Below are 22409 nucleotides of genomic sequence, written 5' to 3' on the forward strand. Positions count from 1 at the left end.
TTCATATGGGTTGCAGATTTTGACAGTATGGAAAACGAACAAAAGATTGAGCTTGTGGAGGTGAATTTGTTTGGGGCAAGCCAGAAATTATGAAAGAAGGGTAATGGGAAAATGACAGCATGATTTCCTTTTCACAATTTGATGATTGACTCATCAAATATGACTGCTAAGGGGTAATATAAGTTTAGGACAATATGAGTTGTTTTGATTCCCTCTGTAGCCAAAGTTTGAATACACATTGCATTTTCTGGGTGGTGCTATAAGCACTATGGAAGGAAATAGAAAAGCTTGAAAATATCATCTTCCTCACAGTGAAATGTTTGCTATGTCCTGTTCATACAAACGGAACGCCCCTGAATGAATGAAGCACGTGTACACCCATTCAGAAGCAGAAGCGATCGGCCCCCATATTGACGTGCGCGAAAGGGTTTACCTTAACAAGTGTGCTGTGCCAAGTCTGGCAAACTTAAGAGTTTGCTTGTGCGACTTGCTCAACCCCAAAACATGGAAGAACGAAGGACTTTCCACGTGGCCGACTACATTGTGTTCTCCCTGATGTTACTCGTATCGGCCGGGATCGGCGTGTATTACCGCTGCACTGGAGGGAAACAGAAGACGACCCGAGAATTCCTGATGGCGGACCGCAAGATGGGGGTGTTGCCTGTGGCCTTGTCGCTCCTTGCCAGCTTTACCTCCGCCATTACCCTCCTCGGGGGCCCGGCGGAAAGCTACACGTTCGGGACACAATTCTGGGTCATCATTTTCTCGTACTTCTTCACTTTCCCAGTTTGTGGACAAGTGTTTTTGCCGATCTTCTATCGCCTCGAACTCACAAGCGCATACGAGGTAAAGTTCGATTGATTGATTGTACCTTAATTTACTTGACTTGGCAAATACGCTCTAAATAAGGTGTTTAAGGACAATGCAAAGTCAAGAGCAAGACATTAAGTCTGAGCTAATACCTGGCCGTCTTTGAGGTTAGCATTTTATGATCCATGCAGTCTAAGTTTCAAAGTTGTCCATTTGTTAAAGTGTGCTTATTTGAATACTTGACTAATGTCTCTTATTAACATTGGTAAAACATCCACAAGAAAGACGTTAGGTAGGCCAAGCGCCAAGAATTGAGTGTAGTAATCATGAACCTTAAAGGGTGGAAGTCTGGAACGTATTTTCTTAGAAACCGTTAACTGCTTGCACTAATCACTAAGTTTATATGTAACACATTGATATCTTGAATTGGAAGTGACCGGGGTTTGTTATGCCCATGTCGCCGCTAATTCCCAAAGGTCTTGGTGAAATCTTTCTGTCCAACACATTAAGTGCCAGCTGCATATTACTAAATGTGAAATCGTGACCTTAAATTCTGTGTTGTTGTTTCCCACGCTTTTCTACAGTACTTAGAACTCCGGTTCTCCCGTCCGGTCAGGATCCTGGGAACGTGCAACTACATGTTACAGATGGTGGGTATTGGGGGCAGAACATTTGAAAGTCTCAACTTTTTCAACTTAAAAAAAAAGACAACGATAAACTAGGACTTGATTAAAGTTGCTCCCTTTTGATCTCATTTTTAGTTCCACAAAATTACATGGTATGTTGGATACACGTGTAACTGCGAATGATTTGAGATGAAAAAGAGATGTTCAATGTAAATTCGACAACAATGGTTAGCGACGATTCCCTCTATATGCTAGAGCTCTTACAATCTTGCCATGAACTGTGCAACAGAAATCTGTTTGTTATTACGTCGCATATAGTAGCAGTTTACTCCGTTTTCTTCACTAAACGCCCGTGGTATATAGTGGGGCTTTGATACAACAATGATTAACTACCAGTGCATAAAGCACGATGTTTAACAATGGCTCACAAAACAGGATTCAGTGTTTGACATCTAAAGTTTATCTGTTTACATGCTGACAAGAGTTTGATAGGGCTGGCACAGGTATCAAAAGGAAAGGTCACAGGAGTTGACACATCGCTTTAGACAATGTGGGAAATCTCCCATCTGGGCCTTATTTGTAGACAAGAACTGGGGACGATCCGTTGTGTCTACAAAGTTCTGTGACTTGATAACATTCCATCACACGAAACGAGGTACAGTCCAGCAAAGGAAAGTGGTTTAAGATTTGAGGTGATATCGGACAAATTAAAAAAGATGTTCGTTCAAGTCCGTCAGAGGGATAATTAAGGGAGAAACATGCGAACATTTCCAAATAGACATTATACGTAGGTTAGAAAATCGCCACAGCCCTCCCAAAGTTTCCTCGGTAATGCGTTGATATAAGAATTTCTAGATATCATACTATTGTCCATTTTTACACCTGGCTACTGCAATGGCCTATACAGTGTACTGGTTAGCGTGATCCCCTTGCACACAGGTTCGATCGCCGACCGATCGTACCATATTAGCCTGGAGTCCAGCCTTGTTAGCTTTGCCAACGGCGGCTAGCGGACGTTGGGAGCGGGCCAAAGCTGACAAGGCTGGACTCCAGACTAATACCATATGGTGTCACTGGACTTAAACCCAACTCTATCTATTATCTTCATTTTCCCACAGGTGGTGTACATGGGGATCGTGCTATTTGCTCCAGCTCTTGCCATCCAAGCCGGTGAGTGGTTTGTCACGTATTTCTACAGTTTTTCAGTTTTCCTCCAAACGTCTGCTTGGACTGATGCAACCATACTAACGGATGTTGTTTCCACCTTCTGCAGTTACCGGATTGAACGTCTGGATCTCTGTTGTGTCCATGGGAGTAGTCTGCACGTTTTACACAACTCTTGTGAGTATATGCATAGATAAATATAATACATACACGCAAACATGCACCGTACACACACGAGCACACACGCGCGCACACACATACTCACAAACACACACACACACAAACACACACACAAACACACACACACACATAAACACACACATACACAAACAGAGAGAGAGAGAGAGAGAGAGAGAGAGAGAGAGAGAGAGGCTGGCTGGCTGGCAGGCTGGCTGGCAGGCTGGCTGGCTGGGTTGGTTGGTTGGTTGGTTGGTTGGCTGGCTGGCTAGCCGGCTGGCTGGCTGGCCGGCTGGCTGGCTGGCTGGTAGGCTGGCTGGCTGGCTGGCTGGCTAGCTGGCTGGCTGGCTGGCTGGCTGGCTGGCTGGCTGGCTGGCAGGCTGGCTGGCTGGCTGGCTGGCTGGCTGGCTGGCTAGCCGGCTGGCTGGCTGGCTGGCTGGCTGGCTGGCTGGCTGGCTGGCTGGCTGGCTGGCTGGCTGGCTGGCTGGCTGGCTGGCTGGCCGTCTGGCTGTAACAGAACCAACCGTTGGCAAGTATCTAAAGCAACCTTTTCCGAAACAAGACAGCTGCTTTTTGCAGGACACATGCAGAACTATCCCAGGAATACCCTGAGTTTGCGATCGTGCGACGATCGTACAACCGTCATACGACGAACGTGACCGCGCGCCAACGTCACAAATATTGATTTACACAATATCTTTATGCGTGTGCACTTGAACACATTGGAAGCTATGTTTATCCTCTCAGGGCGACATGAAGGCCTTGATCTGGACGGACGTGTTCCAGTGTGTGATCATGTTCGATGTTTACCCCCCCCCCCCCCAGGGCGGTATGAAGGCCGTGATCTGGACGGACGTGTTCCAGTGTGTGATCATGTTCGATGTTTACCCCCCCCCCCCCCAGGGCGGTATGAAGGCCGTGATCTGGACGGACGTGTTCCAGTGTGTGATCATGTTCGATGTTTACCCCCCCCCCCCCCCCCCCCCAGGGCGGTATGAAGGCCGTGATCTGGACGGACGTGTTCCAGTGTGTGATCATGTTCGATGTTTACCCCCCCCCCCCCCCCCCCCCCAGGGCGGTATGAAGGCCGTGATCTGGACGGACGTGTTCCAGTGTGTGATCATGTTCGATGTTCCCCCCCCCCCCCAGGGCGGTATGAAGGCTGTGATCTGGACGGACGTGTTCCAGTGTGTGATCATGTTCGATGTTCCCCCCCCCCCCCCAGGGCGGTATGAAGGCTGTGATCTGGACGGACGTGTTCCAGTGTGTGATCATGTTCGCGGGGATGATCACGGTGCTGATCAAGGGCAGTATCGAGGCCGGCGGGATCGCGAGGGTCTTCAGGGTGGCTGCCGAGTCTGACAGGATCGAGTTCTTCAAGTAATACACACTAGTTGATGTTCGAATTTCTTATGTAATTAGATACACCATGTATCATATAAGCTCTATCTATGTCCGTACATTTACAGTTGTCTTAGGAAGCTAGAAGAAGTTAAATCTGTACCTATAGTAATATATCAGTCATTGTAGATGTAGAACGATATCACATTCTTATATTACTGTAATTGTACTACTTTAGCCGGGCTACTCTTCACGATGAAAGTGTACTTGTGTATGTAGTAGATTGAATATTAGAAGGACATCTATCAGTTAATATTACGGTGTATGTGGGAGGCACGTGCTGTAAACAATTGGAGATTGGTGTTTAGAAAGCGATTTAAAAACATTCTCAGTCTTTTTCATATACTTACATTGTCCAACGTCCTTTCAACTGTCGCATTACTTGATCATCGAGTGAATGTTCTCTATCTTTATGACGCAGCTTCAGCCCAGACCCAACCATCCGCCACACTGTGTGGTGCCTTGTGGTTGGTGGAGCCTTCAACAACATGGCGATTTACGCGACCAATCAGGCGCAAGTACAGCGATACTTGTCTGTTGGCACCGAGAAACAGGCCAATCGGTGAGGTCTTTTTCTATCGTCGTCGAATGAAAAAGATGTATTCTAGATATATTGCCCCTGTGCCTAGCTCTGAAGTGTATTCATACCATGTTGTTTCTCATCTAACTCGGTCCCTAGTCCTGGGTGATATTCGGACTAGATTCTTTGCAATTCATCCCTGTCCTTGGTGCTGAATCAAATTCATACCATGTTGTTTCTAATCTATCCCTGTCCCTGGTGCTGAACAACATTCGCCTTATGTTATCTTTGATTTATCCCTGTCCCTGGTGCTGAATGATATTCACGCTACATTCTTTTCAAATATCCCTGTCCCTGGTGCTGAATTATATTCATACCATGTTGTTTCCAATCTGTCTCTGTCCCTGGTGCTGAACAATATTCACCTTATGTTATCTTTGATTTATCCCTGTCCCTGGTGCTGAATTATATTCGTACCATGTTGTTTCTAATCAATATCTGTCCCTGGTGCTGAAAAACAACCAAGAAACGTATTTAATGTAATTGGAATCTAAATATTTTCTCAATACCACGTACAAAACAAAACACAGAGTAACTACTACTTTTAAAAAACTGAGTGCTGTTTCCTGTCCACAAAATGTACCCAAAATTCTAGCCACACAAATTCTTTAAAAGCATTGTTAATGAAACATCCCTGATTATCAACACCTTGGCACCCTCAGAGCGATGTGGCTGAACCTCCCCGGAGTGATCCTGTCCATCAGTATTGTGCAGCTGTGCGGACTCATCATCTTCGCGCGGTACGACGGCTCTGATCCGCTCAAGAAGAACATCGTCAGCAGGTCCGACCAGGTTCGCTAGTTTTCCCCAACTTTATTTGAAATATACATCAACTGTGAAGCAATAGTAAAACAAACAACTAATACATCTTAGTATCGCAGTAGAATTAACATAAGCCTCTTTTTTCAACTTTACAATGATAAGTCTTTCTTTAACCATGCTTCGTGTTTTCATATAGTATTAATACATCTTGGTTATCTCAGGATCAGAAGACTGATCGAAAGCTTGTTGGTAAGCTCTTTACTTTGTGTACGGTAATACCGTTTAAAATCTTTATGAAGAACACTTTTTCTTTACCGCTGCACAACTACCGCCACAGACAAACTTTTATTCGAAAAGAGATTCTTTACTAGCTTAGACAGAAAGAAAGGTTAACGTAATGAAATTAGTGACAATTGCTGCTGTATGATGTTGGTAGCTCCTGCCGTACTATGTAATGGAGGTACTGGACATCCCCGGGCTCCCCGGGCTCTTCATATCGGGGATCTTCAGCGGAGCGCTCAGGTAGGAAAATATTTTCATGACTACAAAGACTTGGTGCACATGTGTTTGTCTTGCAGTATTCAGATGTGAACATTTACATACTGATATTTACGCTGGTTTTGTTTTCATCCTAATGGGTGTCTCGTAAGTTTTTATTTCAGGGTGTAGAACGATCCTTGCCTCTGTGATTATGAAGACCATTGGTCATATCCATCTGTCATATGCAGAGTGTGTCATATCTAAAATGTATAAGTCCATAGCTGGTATAGGTCGGTGATGGAATAGTTTCGCTACAAGCTGTGCAGATTTTAACCTTCTCCCTGTTGCCTAAGTCTGTAACCAATAGAAAACGGGATGCCAAACGGCTACCTCAGTGTGCTTAAGGTTAAAGACCGTTGCACCTTAAATCAAAACTGTCACCAATGTTCTTTTTCCTTACGTCGACTGACCAATTTCAGCACGATATCGTCCGGTATCAACTCGCTGGCGGCCGTGACTCTAGAAGACCTGATCAAACCAACACTCAAGGTGTTGAAGAAGAAGGATATGACTGAAGAAAGAGCCACTCTGGTGTCCAAAATACTCGGTAATATCTCTGTTGAAGGTTCAAACGTTATAACGCCATGGGCATATAATGAATATGGCGATAATCAAGAACTCTGTAGGTATCTGATTCAATAAGGAGGATGCAATGGGTTTGAGTCTTATGCTGCTTGAGCTATATATTCTGCCTTTGATAAAATCTGTAAGTTTTCCATACCGAAACTGTAAGTATGCAGTATGTTCATGTGTTTAAATGATCTTGTTGTCTTCCCCGTGTTCTTGTCAGTGGTGGGGTTTGGAGGGCTGTGCATGCTGTTTGCCGTGCTCGCCTCCACCATGGGCCAAGTGCTACAGGTGAGGGCCTGGGTCTACTTCTAGTAACCTATCTTTCACAGGGGTTAAAGTAGGGATTAGGCAATAGTTGCTGCATTGTATTGTGTTCTAGCTCGACACGGCAGTGGGTAAAGTAAGAAATGTGAGTTTTTGCTTTCAGGCTTCCAACAGCGTGTTCGGCGCTATCGGTGGACCTTTACTGGGACTGTTTTCCCTGGGAATGCTGTTTCCATGGGCTAACTCAGCAGTAAGTAGGAAAGGACTATCCCAGAGATTGCTTCATATCGTTGGTGTTTGTATTTAACGTATACTACGAAGGCTTCTTGCGTATCGTAATATATGTGACCGTATTTTTCACAGTCGGACTCTAACGTCATTTCTACTTCTTATGACTCAGATTACAACACTTTCTGTTTGTCTTTAGAGGAGACGACGATTTAGAGAAAGTATGTCTGAACGCCCTATAGTGGAAGATCAACTATTAATTTTTTGATGACATCACATTTCTTTACCATTTCAGGGAGCGATAGTTGGCCTCTTGACTGGCATCTTCATGGCGTTTTGGATCGCTATTGGAGCCAGGATTTTCCCTCCGTTCTCACCGACAAAGTCTACGTCCATAGCGGACTGTATTCTACCCAATGTGACCATGGCAAACATGACCACGCCCACTGTACCATTTGCAACTGACGTTTATACTACACTCATGCCGACGGTTGAGCCTAGGTAGACATATGCATGTTTTTTCTTAAATTTTATTTCACTCAATTGCTTCAATGTATTTGAGATAAGGAAAGAAGTCATTCACTATATACAGTGTGCCCCATTTACTACTGTGTTTTCCTAGATTCCCCTTCCTTATTGGAAATAGATATTACAACATGAATTTATATTCACGTTTTTATGTGTTTTTAGGCCAGCGATAGCAGAGCTGTACACGTTATCGTACATGTGGTACAGCGCTACAGCGTTCGCTGTGGTAGTGGTGGTTGGACTAGTGGTTAGTTTCATTACTGGTGAGTCTGTGTTATTGTTTTATTTCGGTGTGTCTGTTTGTTTGCTTTCTTGCTAGTGTTTGCCCATTTTAATGCAGTAGAGTGGCTGATTTCCACATATTAACAACCTCTTCAATTGTTTTAATTTCATTACCCTGTGATTTTCTCAATTTCTATTTTGTAAACATGAAACATGTTGGTATGAAACCTTAACCGCAGGTCCCAACAAGCCGCAGCAGGTGGACCCCCGCCTGATCTGCCCGGTGTTTGACCGGCTGCTGTGCTGCCTTCCCCTGCCCGAGGCATGGAGACACTCCCTGCACTGTGGGGTGCGGCATTCGCAGCAGGAAGACGTCAGTTTGCTCATCTTTTATTTAGGAAGACATCGTATAATTGGCAAAACACCTTAACCTTCTCCCTGCTGCCTAACTCTATAACCAATAGACCCATGGAGAACTGGGTGCCATACGGCTGCGTCAGTGTACTTAAGGTTAAGGCGTAAAACAACTGCGTAAGACCAGACTGATGCGGTTTAAAAATGGACCGAAATAGACCCCTAATCTTATTGATAGTGCTGTGGATTCTTGAATGTGCTCGAGGTGTGGCTGTCTTCAAATACGGGTCATTAAGCCAATTACCTTATGTCTTTCCGCATCTTAATGCCTTTAACGGTATTATGATTGCTTTCCAAAAATTATGTTAGTGTAATGGATACGTTGACAATAGATTGAAGATGTTCTTTCTCTGGACCTATTTTCCGTTTCATTTCTCTATGTGACACTGTGTTTTTTTTTTTACGTTCATCTTGCAGCAGGATCAATCCGCGGGCGACTCACCTGACACTGCTGCTTCACAGCTTTCTGAAGCTGTCACAGCCCGCGGGGAACAAACTAGTCCTGAAGCCCCAAAACCACTACGGCAGCAGACAAGAGTCTAAGTAGGCCCACTATGCATGTTGTATTGTAAAGGTTCTAAACAGGTTTTTTCTCACAACTTGAACATTCGTGCTGTTGTTGGCATGTGTGGTGTGGAATGATGTGGTGTGGTGTGGTATGGTGTGTGGTGTGAGTTGTTACTTGTTTGAGGGCGGCACGATACTTTTGCAAACTCTTGCCACAAGCATCACCTCACAATCTCTGCATATTACGTCAGTTCATGCCTATCAACGAACTGTCGCAGAAAAACAACAATAGAAGAGACGTCAATGGTAGTGTTATACCAGACCATTTTAATGAAATGTAAACAACATTTGTTAAACTGACGATAGCACTGAATTTGTCGTCGCACAGCAAAGCACAATTTTTTACATCATTTACATTTTATGATACAAAGTGGTCAGCAAAAAGTTTGAAAAAATATTACGAAGAAATCGTAGATAACCTTTCGCACGAGAGACCGATTCCTCTTAACATAATCTTAATCTTTTGATTCCTGATACCTTCATCTCCGTTGTGAATACGAACTTCAAGAGCAAATACCTTTATTTCTATCGGGTAATTATGAAGAAGAAGAAGACTTTTATCTTTCTTTGTTATCATCGTTTTTGTTTGATTATGTTTTGCAAAGTTTGTTTAATCATACTTTGTACAATTATGTTCATAAACATTTCCTTTTCTACTGTATGATGTGACTATGATAAGTCTCAAATAAAATCCTTGATATTTCTTTTAGAAAATCTTTTTTTTTTTCATAGTTTCTCGTTTCTTTGTTTTTCTCATATTAGTGTACAAATCACGTAATCCATATAGATGTCATGATCATGCAACTTATTGCATGCCCATATAGGATGGACGTATAACAAGGTTGACACATAGACTATCTTTCATATCATTCATTTGTTCGTTCATTCATTCAGCCTATCATTCATACTGGAACCATGACCATCTTGAAAAGTGCACTGTGAATTCTCCGCTCTATCTTGGCCGCTCTTTGTCGACGGAAAAAGCGGATTGTGGCTTATTCCTTGTTCTGCGGGGGTGCGTAGGTACCGTGGATGCCCCAGGGCACATCAATGGGGACCTCGGCCCGCGCGACCTCGGTGAACGTCTTGGCGTCCATGACCAACAGGAAGCCGGGCTTATCGGGAAGGACGCTGGTCACCGCAGACACGATCACGCCTGTGGGACAAAACACCAGGAACATGAGGACAACCTTCTATTGAAGCAGAAGCATCCTAAATTGTCTTTATATTTTTCGAATAAAACCTGGTCCTGCAGTTCTTCCAGTTTAGGCATTGACGAAAGACAGCGGATGCTGTCTGAAACCTCTGACTGTTTCAACTTTGTATCCAGTTGCTTGAGTAACTGCTATTTGGCGTATCTTATGTACCTGGATGTCTAACCCTCATCAACGTAGCATGAACATGAGTCTCAGTGCTGTCAACAAAGATGCCAGTCTTCACAGTCGCCATTCTCCTATGCAGAGCCTTGCCCGCGGCCTATACAATACACATTGGGGAGGCCGGCTCTGCTTAACCGGGCTGAGGTTTCCACTTTTGTTAGCGTGGTAAATCAGCCAATCAGAGAATCGCCTAAATGCTTTCTTTAGGTAAAGCCGAATCTCTGCTTCCAGGGTTCAGCATTACAACTTTACAATACGGAAGAAATGTGCATAAACGCTGTGAAACGACTGGTGCTGTAATTAACATCTGTGGCATTCGCATGAACACGCTTAACTGCTGGTAGACCACGCCCATCCTAAGATTTGATTGACGTACCGTCGTCCTCCGATTTGGAATCCGGAGAAGCGATGAAGATGGGTTCGGACGGGTACATGTCCTTCTCGTGCCAGAGTCCCACCGCTTTCTTATTCCTCACGTCAAGCTTGACCAGCTGCAAGGGGCAAAACCATCATATTAGGACAACCAACTCTAGAGCAGTGGAACGCAATCTCCACTGTCCGGGGCTTTTATGGTCCCTCCCCGCGCAGATTGGTGCGGGGGCCAGCTGTTGTACTATTGAAGCAGAGGTTAGTAGGGACTTGAAGATTGTAACCTCTGCTTGGAGAGTAAGATATTGGGCCGGCCACTATAGCACAATTCAATCAGGCTAACTAGAGCATTGGTTCACATGTATATGTTGCAAATTATTGCCAATATCTTGCAATAACTGCAGCAACATAGCAGTACGTCACTGCATAGGTACACGTAGGATACTTTACGTTATGTATTTTAAGTCATGGCTGACCGGTTAAGTTTTTCAAAATCAGTTCACGAGACAAGCCGCCTACCTTGTTCATTACAGTACCCTTGTCGTGGACGCACAGTCCGTAGGCGAACTGGTATTTTCTCCCGCTGTACTTCCAGTAGTTAACATTGGGGGCTTCGTACCCTGGGGCATGGACAGAGATATTACAGAGGCAACCCTACAGAGCGTCTCATACACAGAAAAGCGCTTTAACATGTTGTAATTTATGAATTGTGAAAATCATTTTTACAATATTTCATTCACAAGTACATGTATGACAGAATTTCAAATTTCAGATGTTGCTGTATCATGTATTACCAGGAACCTCTTCTTGGCTGACCAGGTCGTCGTGGACGCAGTGCACGTACACACTACCGTCCTCTTCCTCCTTCAGTACTGCAGTGGCGTCCGTGTAGTCCAGCTTCACAAGGTTCTCTCCCTTCGGCGTGTCCTGTAGAGGAACATTAGTTTTACTGTATCAATGTACAGGATTCATCGGCGTGGAGTACGCTGTTATCTGGGAGTGAAATGTTTATATAACAGATTGAAGAGATTCTTGTCTTTTTTCAGGAAACAAAAACCGAAAGAAATGTTATGCACAAATATGTGAAAGAAAAATCATTAGAGCTAGACCCAAGGGTTTTTCAGCTTTGTAAACGTTCGATTTATTTTTCGAAGTGCCCTGATTCATACTCAACGGTAATCCACGTTTCCGAATGTGGATGCGTTGATATTAAGACGTACTGAAGCGACACTTGGCGGAATTACTGCAAGCTGCAGTACGGCTAAAGGCAAATGTCTGTCGTTTGATGACGTACCTCAGTGATGTTGATGGGAAACACATATCTCCTTGGAAACACATTTGGGGTTTCCCGCCACTTCTTGGCACCCTCCTCCCCGGACTTTCTGAGATCGGCCATGTAAAGGCTGTTCATGATGGTGTCGTCTGAAAAATAAGTCAGATTTTACGGAGGCACCTTGCCGAACTATTGGACCTGGGCCAAACCTGTGTTCCAATCCTACAAGTCTCCAGTTACACCATTTTCCGAATTTTCCGAATCACAATGCTGCCCGAGGTTAATAGCCCCCCTCCCATAAGGGGCGGTCAGCTGCAGTCGGTCAGGCTAGGAGCACGATTTAGTCAGACTATCCCAACATCTACTTGGAGACAATAGTAGAACCCTAGTTGGAGGTATTGTTTTTGGTCTGTGTTTCTGGATATCTGTGGACAGCATAACTTTAGAAACTCTGGATGGATTGTAATGATACTTGGTATGTGGGTAGATGTCGGGAAGACGAGGGTCGATTTTGGGACCCCTGGTGTGTGGCCTTGGTACTGCATCAAAACTTCCGGATTTTGTATCTTTCGTCCTGGACATGTTATAGCCTTGCTTATGGCGGCAGACAGCTTTTCATCTAAGGGAGAAGTGTTGTAGGTTTGGGCCCCCTATCAGGTACATGTACATGTAGTGGTAATGTACGCCACCTACCGGTATAGGCACAAAGGTCAACAACGACGTTCCCGTCATCCTCGTACGCGTTGATGTGGTGAAACACGAAGAACGAGTCCGCCAGATACTTGGTGGAGACGTGCTCGGCAGTCTCACGGTTAACAAGATGGAAACGGACCTAGGAGCCATGAAACACACACGCCATTAAAGCATCAACACGTAGTATCGATATCAAATGTCCTGCTAGTTGTGATCATCTCTACGTCTATGATCTAGATATGAGTACAAGCATACGTCGGTGAAGGTTAGGTATCCAGGTAACAAGATACGCAAGATAACGTAACAGTTACTCAAGCAACTGGATAGATTTTTGAAACGGTCAGTTGTGAATTGGTCCAATCAGCCATTTTCAGGCATGGTTTTGCAGTTGTCTAAAGTATATCATAATGCATCTATTCATAGTCAAAGGTATGTTCATGAAATTGACAAGCAGAATCTATCAAACAATAAAAAAACACAAAAGCTGAGAACGAAAACTGCAACTTTCTTTTGCCAGAAAGAATAGCAGAGTGCATCATATTGTGCATGTAGCTTACGGTAATAAACTTGCAATAAACTGTTATATTGTTCAGTCAAAGTCCTTAGTATAACTGCGTTACATACTGGAGTTGTCGAGGAGAAGTCAAAGCAGGTGTTCATCCCGACGCCACGGATTCTTGCAGTAAAAAGCCTCAAAAGGTTCATTGTAAGCGGCTGTTCCACGAACACGATGTAGTTGTCCGTAATGCCAAAGCTTGCGGAAAGAAGCAAAGAAGAAATTGTTTATTGCATATCCTATAATGTACCTAACGGAGTGGTCGGGCCGAAAGTCAATGCAGGTGTTTTTCCCCACGCCTCGGATTTTTGCAGTAAAAAGCCTCAAAAGGTTCAATGTAAGCGGCTGTTCCACGAACACGATGTAGTTGTCCGTGATTCCAAACTTGTGGAAAGAAGCGATCGTTTATTGCATGTTACCATACAGGTAGATGTCGGCCAATCAGAAGGCTCCATTTGCGTGCCTGTAATCTTCATACAGACCCTCAAAGCGGGTCGACGTCTGTAGACTTCGTACAGACCCGCTTTTGTGTTCGAATGTTCGACAGCGGCGCAACCGGAACAATCGAAATGCATTCTAAACATTCTATAGAACCCCGTGTGATGCGGAACACCCGTAGCGAACGTTTTTGCGGCCCAGGTATGACACAAAACCAAATACTGCACACAGTACTACTAACTACTAGTACTACATGGACAATGGCTATATGATAATAACGTTAACGACCCGCTTTCCTTCGGTCTATACGGTGTGATAAGGCATAGTCGTTCCAAACGTTCGGTACCCAAAAACAAACAAACAAGCAAGCAAACAACAAAATAAAGTGGTACCTGTGGTAGTAGGACGGTGATCTGGGGTACGTTGCGGGGATCTTGTAGAGAATTTCAGCCTTCTCCAGACTATCATTCTGACCTGTGTGGTGAAAGACAATCATTATTACTTAATTGTCCATACACGACTGGTTTATTTAAAAGAAAATTTAAAAGTTAGTTGGTGTAAACAACTATTGACTAAAAGAATACTACAAGAAACAAACATGACTTACCCAGATAGTAACTGAGGGGATGCCAAAAATCGCGACCATGGCACTTCCAGAACACGAACTCTATCGTAAATAGCCGTTAGGAGGCCCATTATCAAACTTGACCTTCGTTTTCCGAACCACTATTAATAATAGCTTCACAAAACTAATTGTGTTGACTTAAGTTTCAAACCACCAGAGAGAAAACCTTGCCTTTGTCAGGACGAGGAACCTTGATGATGTTGTACGAAGTTTCCTTCCCGAACTGAGACCCCATGTTGAAGGTCGCCCCGTCCTCCAGCCCGTAGTGGGGGTGCGCAGTGGACACTTGGACAGTGACGTAGTTTGACACGTCGATCTTCAGGACAGACAAATTTAAGATTAAGATAGGATTAGATTTAGAGGCCCAGAAAATGTGTTTTTCAAGGGAATGCATTGGTAAAATCCAAGAATGATTTCAACTTGATGACCGCCATGTCAAGTGACGTCATATGCGCATACTACAATAAAAGGCTCCGCATCTGAGGCGCTGCCAAAATATAAAAACAACAACTGCTCAGACATATCTCCTTACCTTTTCCTTTGTGTCCAGAGTCTCTATGTCGATTTTTCTCATCATCTTTGTCTCCGTGCAGACAAAGTAGTCGTCCCCGACGTTGATGAAGTTGACGTTGCAGTTGTCCGTGGGCTCTTCCATTCGGAAGTACGACAGGAACCTGGGAATAGAAAGATGACAGAAGAATATTTGATATATCGGGTGTAAACTTGAAAGAGCCATCACTAATGATGTACCTAATCTTAGGCTCCGGTATTTCAAAGAGCGGCTGGGTTTAAAAAATGCTGCTCATAAAATGAATCGTGCCATAGCGCTCTGGGGAAGTCATTAAGATCATCATCATCATGGCGGTAAGTTCATCTTTTGATAGCAAGGTCAGATTTTCAAGTTGAAATAACTTCGTGTTCTTGCTTTGATAATCTCTTTTGCACTCTGATTAAAGAACGTTGAGTGGTTTAATTTGGCATAAAATCGGCTTTATGGTATTTCTGAAAGTTAGACTATCACCCCTAGAGAGCACGTATCAAACGGTTTGCAACAAAACTTCATGATTCTCAGTACAATAGTAAAACAAGTTTTCTTCGACATAATGAAGGAGGCCAATAATTTGGTCCAAATGTAACGAAAATGTGTCCAGTTTCTTCACCTTTCATGATAAAACATAACAAAATACCCTGATCTGGAAAGGAAAGGAAAGGCAGCAATTGCTTTACACCGTGTTTTTTTAAGTGAAATTGTATATAATTTGACATAATATAGCCGCGCCACCTACCTCCTGAAGATATTCTTGCAGGGGTCTGGGTAGTGAACGGACCCGAAACCAGTGAAGGCTATTCTGTTCTCCTTCATGCACCGCTCGTACGTGTCACCTCGCAGGTATTTGGAACGGTAGGTCACCTAAAGTTGTAGGAGAAAGAAACAATGATAATCCCCATTAACGTTAATCTGCCGGTTGACATAAATTCGTCACTTTTAAAAACAGTGGGTTTGTCTTTGAGCGATCTCTAATGCAGCACCCCCAGGTATGCACAGTTTAGATCTATACAGGAGTGCATTTTACTTGGGGACGTTGTGTTGGAGATCTGTTTGAATGTTTCTTTTCAGGGTGGCGGAATAGTGTTAGCAGATGTTGCATAGCCTTGACTGACTCTATAGCTAATATAGATTGATTGATCTGGCTTTTACATATAGGGCAGCCTTTAGCACACTGAAGTATCCATTTGGCTACCAATTCCCTATTGGTTACGGCGTTAGGCAGCAGGGAGAAGGTTAATGTGATATAATAAAAAAATGGTTTGGTGTAGGAATAAATTACAAACATCTTGATTGCAATTGCAAATTATTTTCATGTCAGATCCTAAATGTTCACCTATACCCTTGTCTCTTGAGACTATTATACACATCGTGTGTTCAAAACATAAGTGAAATACTTAGAGTTTTAGTGAGTTTCTTGTTTTATTAATTTGATATTGTGAATTTCTCGCCAAGTCATCATGTGTATGTCTATGTGGGACCAACTTTGAACCCGGACCAAGGCAACCTTCCTATCCTGCCAGTCTCCGGTTACACCATCTTCCGTCTCACATCCTGTCATTCTGTAATACTCAAATAACTACGGACACACACCAAGACAAACAAACAAGCACACGGATCTTCTACCCGGTGTATAAGAACCCACCTCCCCGTCCTTAAAGCTGAAGCGGTGCATGATCCCGAGTCCGTCGAACCAGTGGTTGATCTTGTCCTCCCCGATGTCGAACATGCCCGGTCCGTTCCTCACCAAACCACCCGACAGCCATTTCGGAAAATTACCTGCAATTTTGTGCAAGAAAAATAACGATTATTAAAGCGTTTTCTTTTCTTTTTCATTCTTTATATACCTTCCTTCATTTATGTTCCGTTCCCAATCGGAAAAAGGGGCCCCGCCCGATAGTTTAGGGGCTTTATTTTTCACTTTCGGGCGTGGCCCCGCGGGACACCCTGCGGTTGCCGGGCTACTTTGGGGCCGGGCCGGGATCCCGAGTCATTTTTACTCGGCCTTTACTCGAATAAACACCGAGAGCTAATCGTGCGAGCACAGGGAGGTACCTCCCGGTACCCGGCAGTCCACCGGGACAAATTTGTGGCTTCTGGACCCGGCCGGGACCAAAGCATAAATAGAGCTAGGGCGTATTTTACTGAATCATTAAATCATTTTTATTGAATTTATCAAGCCAATTCATTTATGACTTATTCATAGACCATAGACATACATGTATGAAGCGGCATGACACCAAGATCAGAGTAGGCGAAAATAGACTCAATGTCCCAGAGAAGGAGACGCGTGTGGCGTTAGCCTGGATACCAGACCTTTCGCGCGATGCGATGATAAGCCTTTTTGGCCGGGGAAGACCTGGTAGTAGGGATAGAGTTGGCACCCGGGCGCTTGGCAGCCGAACCCTGATATCTATCGCGCTAGCGATTATTAGTGGGCCGTGTGCTGTCTGTGGCGGCGGCGTGAGTTGCTTCCCCGGCCGAAGGATTAGCGCCAGGAGCGCGGTGGTCTGGCACCCAGGCTAGTGTGGCGTAGGCACAGTTGAATCATGTTACTGTTTAACGGTACTCAATTAGAACAGTCACTCTTGATATAAAAACAAAAACTGTCACGTTCAATAAAAAAAGTTGAAAATACTCTCAAGTACCAACACGATCTCAGGCCTTTTTCAGATCTATTTTCAGATATCCTAGGCTTGGAGCCCCTTCACTTGTGTATTTCCCATAGAATAGATGATATAAGGACGCTACAGCAGGTATATGTTTGTTTGTCTTTCTGTTTGTTTGTATCTTTACTTTAAATTTCTTGTTCCTTAACTCTACTGGCCCTATTCCTTTTTTGCCGAATTCTACGATCCATACCCCTGTAGGAAGATATTGTGGAGGCTAACGTTCTATGGTAATGAGCACGCGTGCTTTGCCAAAAATAGAGCATCGAAGGTTGGCCACGTGACTTCATTTACGCTGTTGACTTTCAAGTCGGCCTTGAGGCAGCCCTGCGCGAGGCAACTATTATTAGACACAGGTAAGCGGCCGGGAGGTCGCCATCAGGACAGGCTACGCGCGTGGCTGACCCCTAGCCTCCTTTGCAGGCCTTCTGGATGGCTCTGATTCGCGATTTTCAACATCGGGACCAGGTTCTTTTGCTGGAGAAATCGTATTTGCCACCCGTAGAAAGCCTACTATATTTCGGCATCAAAAAGGACCAATCAAAAAACACTTATCACCATTTGGCTAAAAAACGCCTGCGTCCCCCAGAAGGCCTGGAAATGAGGCCAGTGACCCCCAGGGCCAACTCAACATTCTAGGCGCGTGTAGAATTGGCTGATGACGTCACGTTAGACTCAAGAGCTCTGAAGGCGCGTGTGGCTAGTCTGGATATCCAGACATGTTGGGGAAACATATTTGTCAGGTATAGACTAAAAAATCCAGGCCTCTTATTACTATCACGGCAAGCTGTAATAGTATTACACGAATTAGGATTCTTTTACTATTCGTGGAAATGTTTATAAGCTGAAAACCTCCTGTTATACCCGGTAGCACAAGCCTGCGAGACTAATTACTTTCACTGTTTGGCAGCTCATCTATGAATACTATGGCCCAGAGTCACTGACTCCGCGTGTGAAAATGTGGCACCGAAACAGGGTCATCATTAGCGCGTGCGGCGAGGTCGTTGGCCGAAGCAAGCTGTAGGCGCTAGGCGCGTGGCTGCTCGACTCCGTCTTTTATACAAAACTGTGTACGTCATATCCGGTGCTACCTGTCACTACTAGTATCTAAATCAAGTCTCAAGCTTTAAAACAAAACAAATAAGGTCACATACCAGGGGGCCCGAAATCGACCTTGAACTTCGGCTTCACAACACCTGCCCACATACCAAATATCATCGTAATCCATCAAGAGGTTCTTGAGTTATGCTGACTACAGTAGTGCGGAAACACAAACAGACAGACAAACAAACAGACACACTCACGGACACACCCAAAACTATATCTCCATTTTTCATGGAGATAATAACTACTTTGGCTCAGAGTCTCTGACCCTGCGTGTGAAAATGTGGCACCGAAACAGGGTCATCATTAGCGCGTGCGGCGAGGTCACGAAGTAAGCGCGTGTCTTGGCGGAAGCAAGCTGTAAGGCGCGTGGCTGCTCGACTTCCGTCATCTATACAAAACTGTGTACGTCATATCCGGAGCTACCTGTGACTTCTAATATCTAAATCAAGTCACAAGCTTTAAAACAAAACAAACAAAAACATCCAAGTTAACAATTTTTTTTTTTAAACATCCAAGTTAATATCACTGGACATTTTGACATTTTGTTATCTTCTCCAACCGAGCCTGAAATAAGTTTTGATTTTTGTGAGCTTAAACTTTTAAGAAATGTGTTTCTACCTTTGTCCATCTACTTTTGTGTGAGAAAGGTTGGCGCGGAAAAAAATGTGCACTCAAAAAGTAGAGGGGGGTTATAAGTTAGGGTCCCCGTAACCCTATGAAAGTAACCAATGTACGTACACTACTAGCATCACAGCCTGAGTGTATGTTAGCAACAAAGAATCTTTGTTGATATTCATATACATAGCTTGGCCCTTGTAGTCACGTGGCCGGCAAAGAGCAGTTTTAGCCTCGTGTACGTTCGGGTGAACGACCTAGCGGACGGGTGGCCGTTGACAATGAAGAACCGTTACCTCGACCTGGTTCACGGAACTCGCGTGCACGCTGGCCTTCATTGGCATTGCCCTGGAGTCCACTTAGGCCATGTTGATTTGATTATAAGGATGACATCTTCCAGGGATCCCAAAACGGATACGAGCGTGCGAATAAATAAAAAAAGTTTGGCAAATAATAAAAGTTGCATTCATTATGAAATCTACGTGGTCAGGAAGGATGAACAAAGCTTACACCGAATAATAGATTCTTCATCTTTGTTCTTTCACGTCTTCTTCTTTGACTTGGAATTGACTTTGGCATTCTACGATTTGTATCCGTTTTCCGAAATATATTATTTTGGGTGCAATTTACAGCATATATTTCCTCATTTTGCAGCTGCCTTGCATGATTTACAGTATGCATATGGCCGAAACGGACGAAAATTGATATGCGCGCGGATGTCATCCATATAATCAAATCAACATGACCTTAGGGACACTGGCATACTTCAGAGTGTGGGCATACTTAGCCGTGCTATTTAGAAAAACAAGTTTTGACCTTGGTTTTGGAGAAACTATCAGTGAACGTGAACTTGCACAAATCGACGGGTTCGAGTACGCATGTGCAATGTCAAAGGTGAAGGCCACTGAGACGTAAAGAAAACCCGTCTGGTCGTTGTTTTTCAAATCGAGACAGTGACGAGACGAGAACTATTTAGAAGACAGGGGCCTGCACCTTTGACACTGCACATGCGTACTCGAATATCCGAGTGGGCTTATATAATAATTATATTCCTCACAAATCTGCCGTTATCTTAGTTGAGTATTAGTATTACAGAAATGGAATAAACTCTGACCATAAACATTGTTTGTTACCTAATATGTAAACGTCGTTCATATATTATGTAAATTGGTAACCTGGTGTAAACGCATCAGTGCAGTTTAGTATTCTTTCCCTAGAGGGGGCTGCCGTCCTTCGTTGTTATGTCCTTGCCAACTAGTAGCAAGTTACAAACCCTGATTATAAAGTTGACCCGAAGGTAAATGCTGCAGACGGCTCATGCTTTGCACAACTATATCAAACCTAGGCTATGTTGATTTATGTCTGGCAGTTGGTCGGTCAGTTGGGCGGGAACAAAAAGTTTGGAGCGCGCGATTAAGTCAGTCGGGCCGTAGAGAAGTGTTGCAATCGCACTCTGCATTCATAGGTTTTGTTTTCGGTGTGTTTATAAGTTTGTTTGCTTGCGTGTGTGTCTATATTTTCACATGCTCTCTCTCTCTCCCTCTCTCTCTCCCTCCCTCTCTCTCTCCTAAATGAGGTTATACGAAGGTCATGTCGATAGATCGATAGAATTATATTTAGAACTATAAACAATCGCGTGTTTGTACTATGGCCTTTACCTTGACCCAGAATGCGGCTATTGTCTGAACAGAGTCCAAGGGTCAACATACCATGTACCAGTGATCAGCGGAACCTAGCCTGGCTACGCGCTCCTAGCGGCAGCCCGACAGCCCGGGCCATAGTCTAGGCAAGGAGATATAACCTCCTTGGTCTAGGGGAGGGGGTCAATAACCCCCGGTGAGAGATAGTGTAAACACAGGCTAATCATAAACAGAACCTACCAGTATGTATTGATCATTACGCCAAAAATAGTTACTAGTACTCAAGCAACTGGATAAAATTTTGAAACAGTCAGACGTTTCAGACAGCATCGATCCGCTATTTTTCGTCAGTGACTAAGGAAAGATCTCGCAGAACTAGATTTTATACCAAAACTCTGAATAGACATGTTAATGAAATGAAGACAATTTCAAATGTTCAATAGAATAGTTATTTATATTGATCATTGTGTAACAGACACGTCGACCATACCGCAAGGAGAATTGGAATTCGTTTCTCTTTTTGTGCTAAAGTTTTAATTTGAGGGCTCGAAATAGTTTTTCCTGCATAACTACGTAGGCTGATTTAACATTCAAAATTACCTGCACCAGATAAGTAACATCTCCTTATTAACTTATTTCATCTTCCTTTCAGTCAAACAAGAACTATTTTGAAGGTGGCTACTATAATTATATGAACAATAGCTTCACAGCTCGTATTTTACCTGCACTAACCTTCAAGCGTAGGTGGGATTTCGAGCCCTGAGTACGTAACTCTATGGCAATTCAGCTTTAGGGCCATCGTAAAGATGTGTAGTCTCATTGAAAAGTATGAAGCACGTCATCAGCGTTGTAAAAACGTGTTGTGGATGTTTATCTAAACGTAAGAGATTTCTGGAGTTTTCGGCTGCATACATTCAAGATGGACGCTTGAGCATTGCTGGTTAGTATTACCTGGACACAGTGGCACGTACTACTTCAAAAGAAACAACAAGTTCACCTGTACCTTTAATGACTGCCTTGACTGGGTCTGGGTGTTCAGTGTAAGTCTTGTAGATCTGTTCCGTTCCCATCTTGGCTTCGCGTTGTGGTAGGAACAGCGCTAAAGTAAGGGCACTTAATTTGGACGGCTTCAACTTGTCTGCGTAGCCAACCGGACTGGTTGTATAATAAGTGCCAGACCCCTATTGTCATGTGATAGGAGCGCCCTTTGAGCAGTGTCCAACAGTCGGCGTGCGGCTTACATATAGCAGACTTTGGATTGCATTTCGACATTGACTTTTCTATAATTTCCTGATCGCTAACGAGTTTTGATGGCAGATATTTTATCAACAATCATTTTTAATGCACTTTTTTTAAAATGGAAACAGTAAGTATACAACTTGCAAATAGATGAATGTAACATGCTGCGTGGAGGTTTGGTGCAAAATTTACCCATAGATGGAACTAGAGACAGATTATTCCTTTTTTTCAGAGCGGCAATTTAAACCTCTGGATAGTTTGTAAATTGTCACAATGGACGTCGTATAAGGATTGTACAATTAGGCTTTGGTACTCTAGTAACACATTAAGCTCGGACTCTGAACTCACGTTTGCTGTTTGTTCCACATAGACCGTAATGCGCATGAGCATCTGCCAACCTGTTATT

The 22409-nt window shown here is 43.8% G+C and overlaps 2 protein-coding genes across 3 annotated transcripts; one reads left to right on the forward strand and one right to left on the reverse strand.

Annotated features, from left to right (window-relative positions):
• The first annotated feature begins 102 nt into the window (after window positions 1-102).
• LOC136421091 (sodium-dependent multivitamin transporter-like) lies at window positions 103-9567 on the forward strand. The gene is made up of 16 exons (XM_066408239.1): window positions 103-846; window positions 1395-1460; window positions 2555-2606; window positions 2710-2777; window positions 4003-4157; window positions 4600-4740; window positions 5421-5558; window positions 5717-5792; window positions 5957-6042; window positions 6480-6607; window positions 6851-6918; window positions 7058-7144; window positions 7418-7623; window positions 7813-7913; window positions 8112-8245; window positions 8704-9567. Exons 1-16 carry the CDS (start codon window positions 505-507, stop codon window positions 8827-8829), a joined length of 1974 nt encoding a protein of 657 aa, XP_066264336.1. The 5' UTR covers window positions 103-504; the 3' UTR covers window positions 8830-9567.
• Window positions 9101-21901, reverse strand: LOC136421154 (carotenoid-cleaving dioxygenase, mitochondrial-like). Of its 2 annotated transcripts, none has more exons than XM_066408313.1 (13): window positions 21768-21901; window positions 16379-16512; window positions 15473-15597; window positions 14719-14860; window positions 14353-14502; window positions 13954-14030; window positions 13192-13321; window positions 12568-12706; window positions 11896-12023; window positions 11396-11528; window positions 11121-11221; window positions 10609-10723; window positions 9101-10009 (listed from the first exon to the last, which is right to left on the reverse strand). In XM_066408313.1, the coding sequence occupies exons 1-13, from the start codon at window positions 21832-21834 to the stop codon at window positions 9849-9851; spliced, it is 1602 nt and encodes a 533-aa protein (XP_066264410.1). In that variant the 5' UTR covers window positions 21835-21901; the 3' UTR covers window positions 9101-9848. The 2 variants fall into 2 exon arrangements, with proteins under 2 accessions (XP_066264410.1, XP_066264408.1); XM_066408311.1 differs by having other exon boundaries at window positions 13954-14035; window positions 14358-14502; window positions 21768-21898.
• Window positions 21902-22409: the final 508 nt, after the last annotated feature.

The sequence above is a fragment of the Branchiostoma lanceolatum genome, chromosome 15 (assembly GCF_035083965.1).
Source record: "Branchiostoma lanceolatum isolate klBraLanc5 chromosome 15, klBraLanc5.hap2, whole genome shotgun sequence".
In the NCBI taxonomy this organism is placed as follows: domain Eukaryota; kingdom Metazoa; phylum Chordata; class Leptocardii; order Amphioxiformes; family Branchiostomatidae; genus Branchiostoma; species Branchiostoma lanceolatum.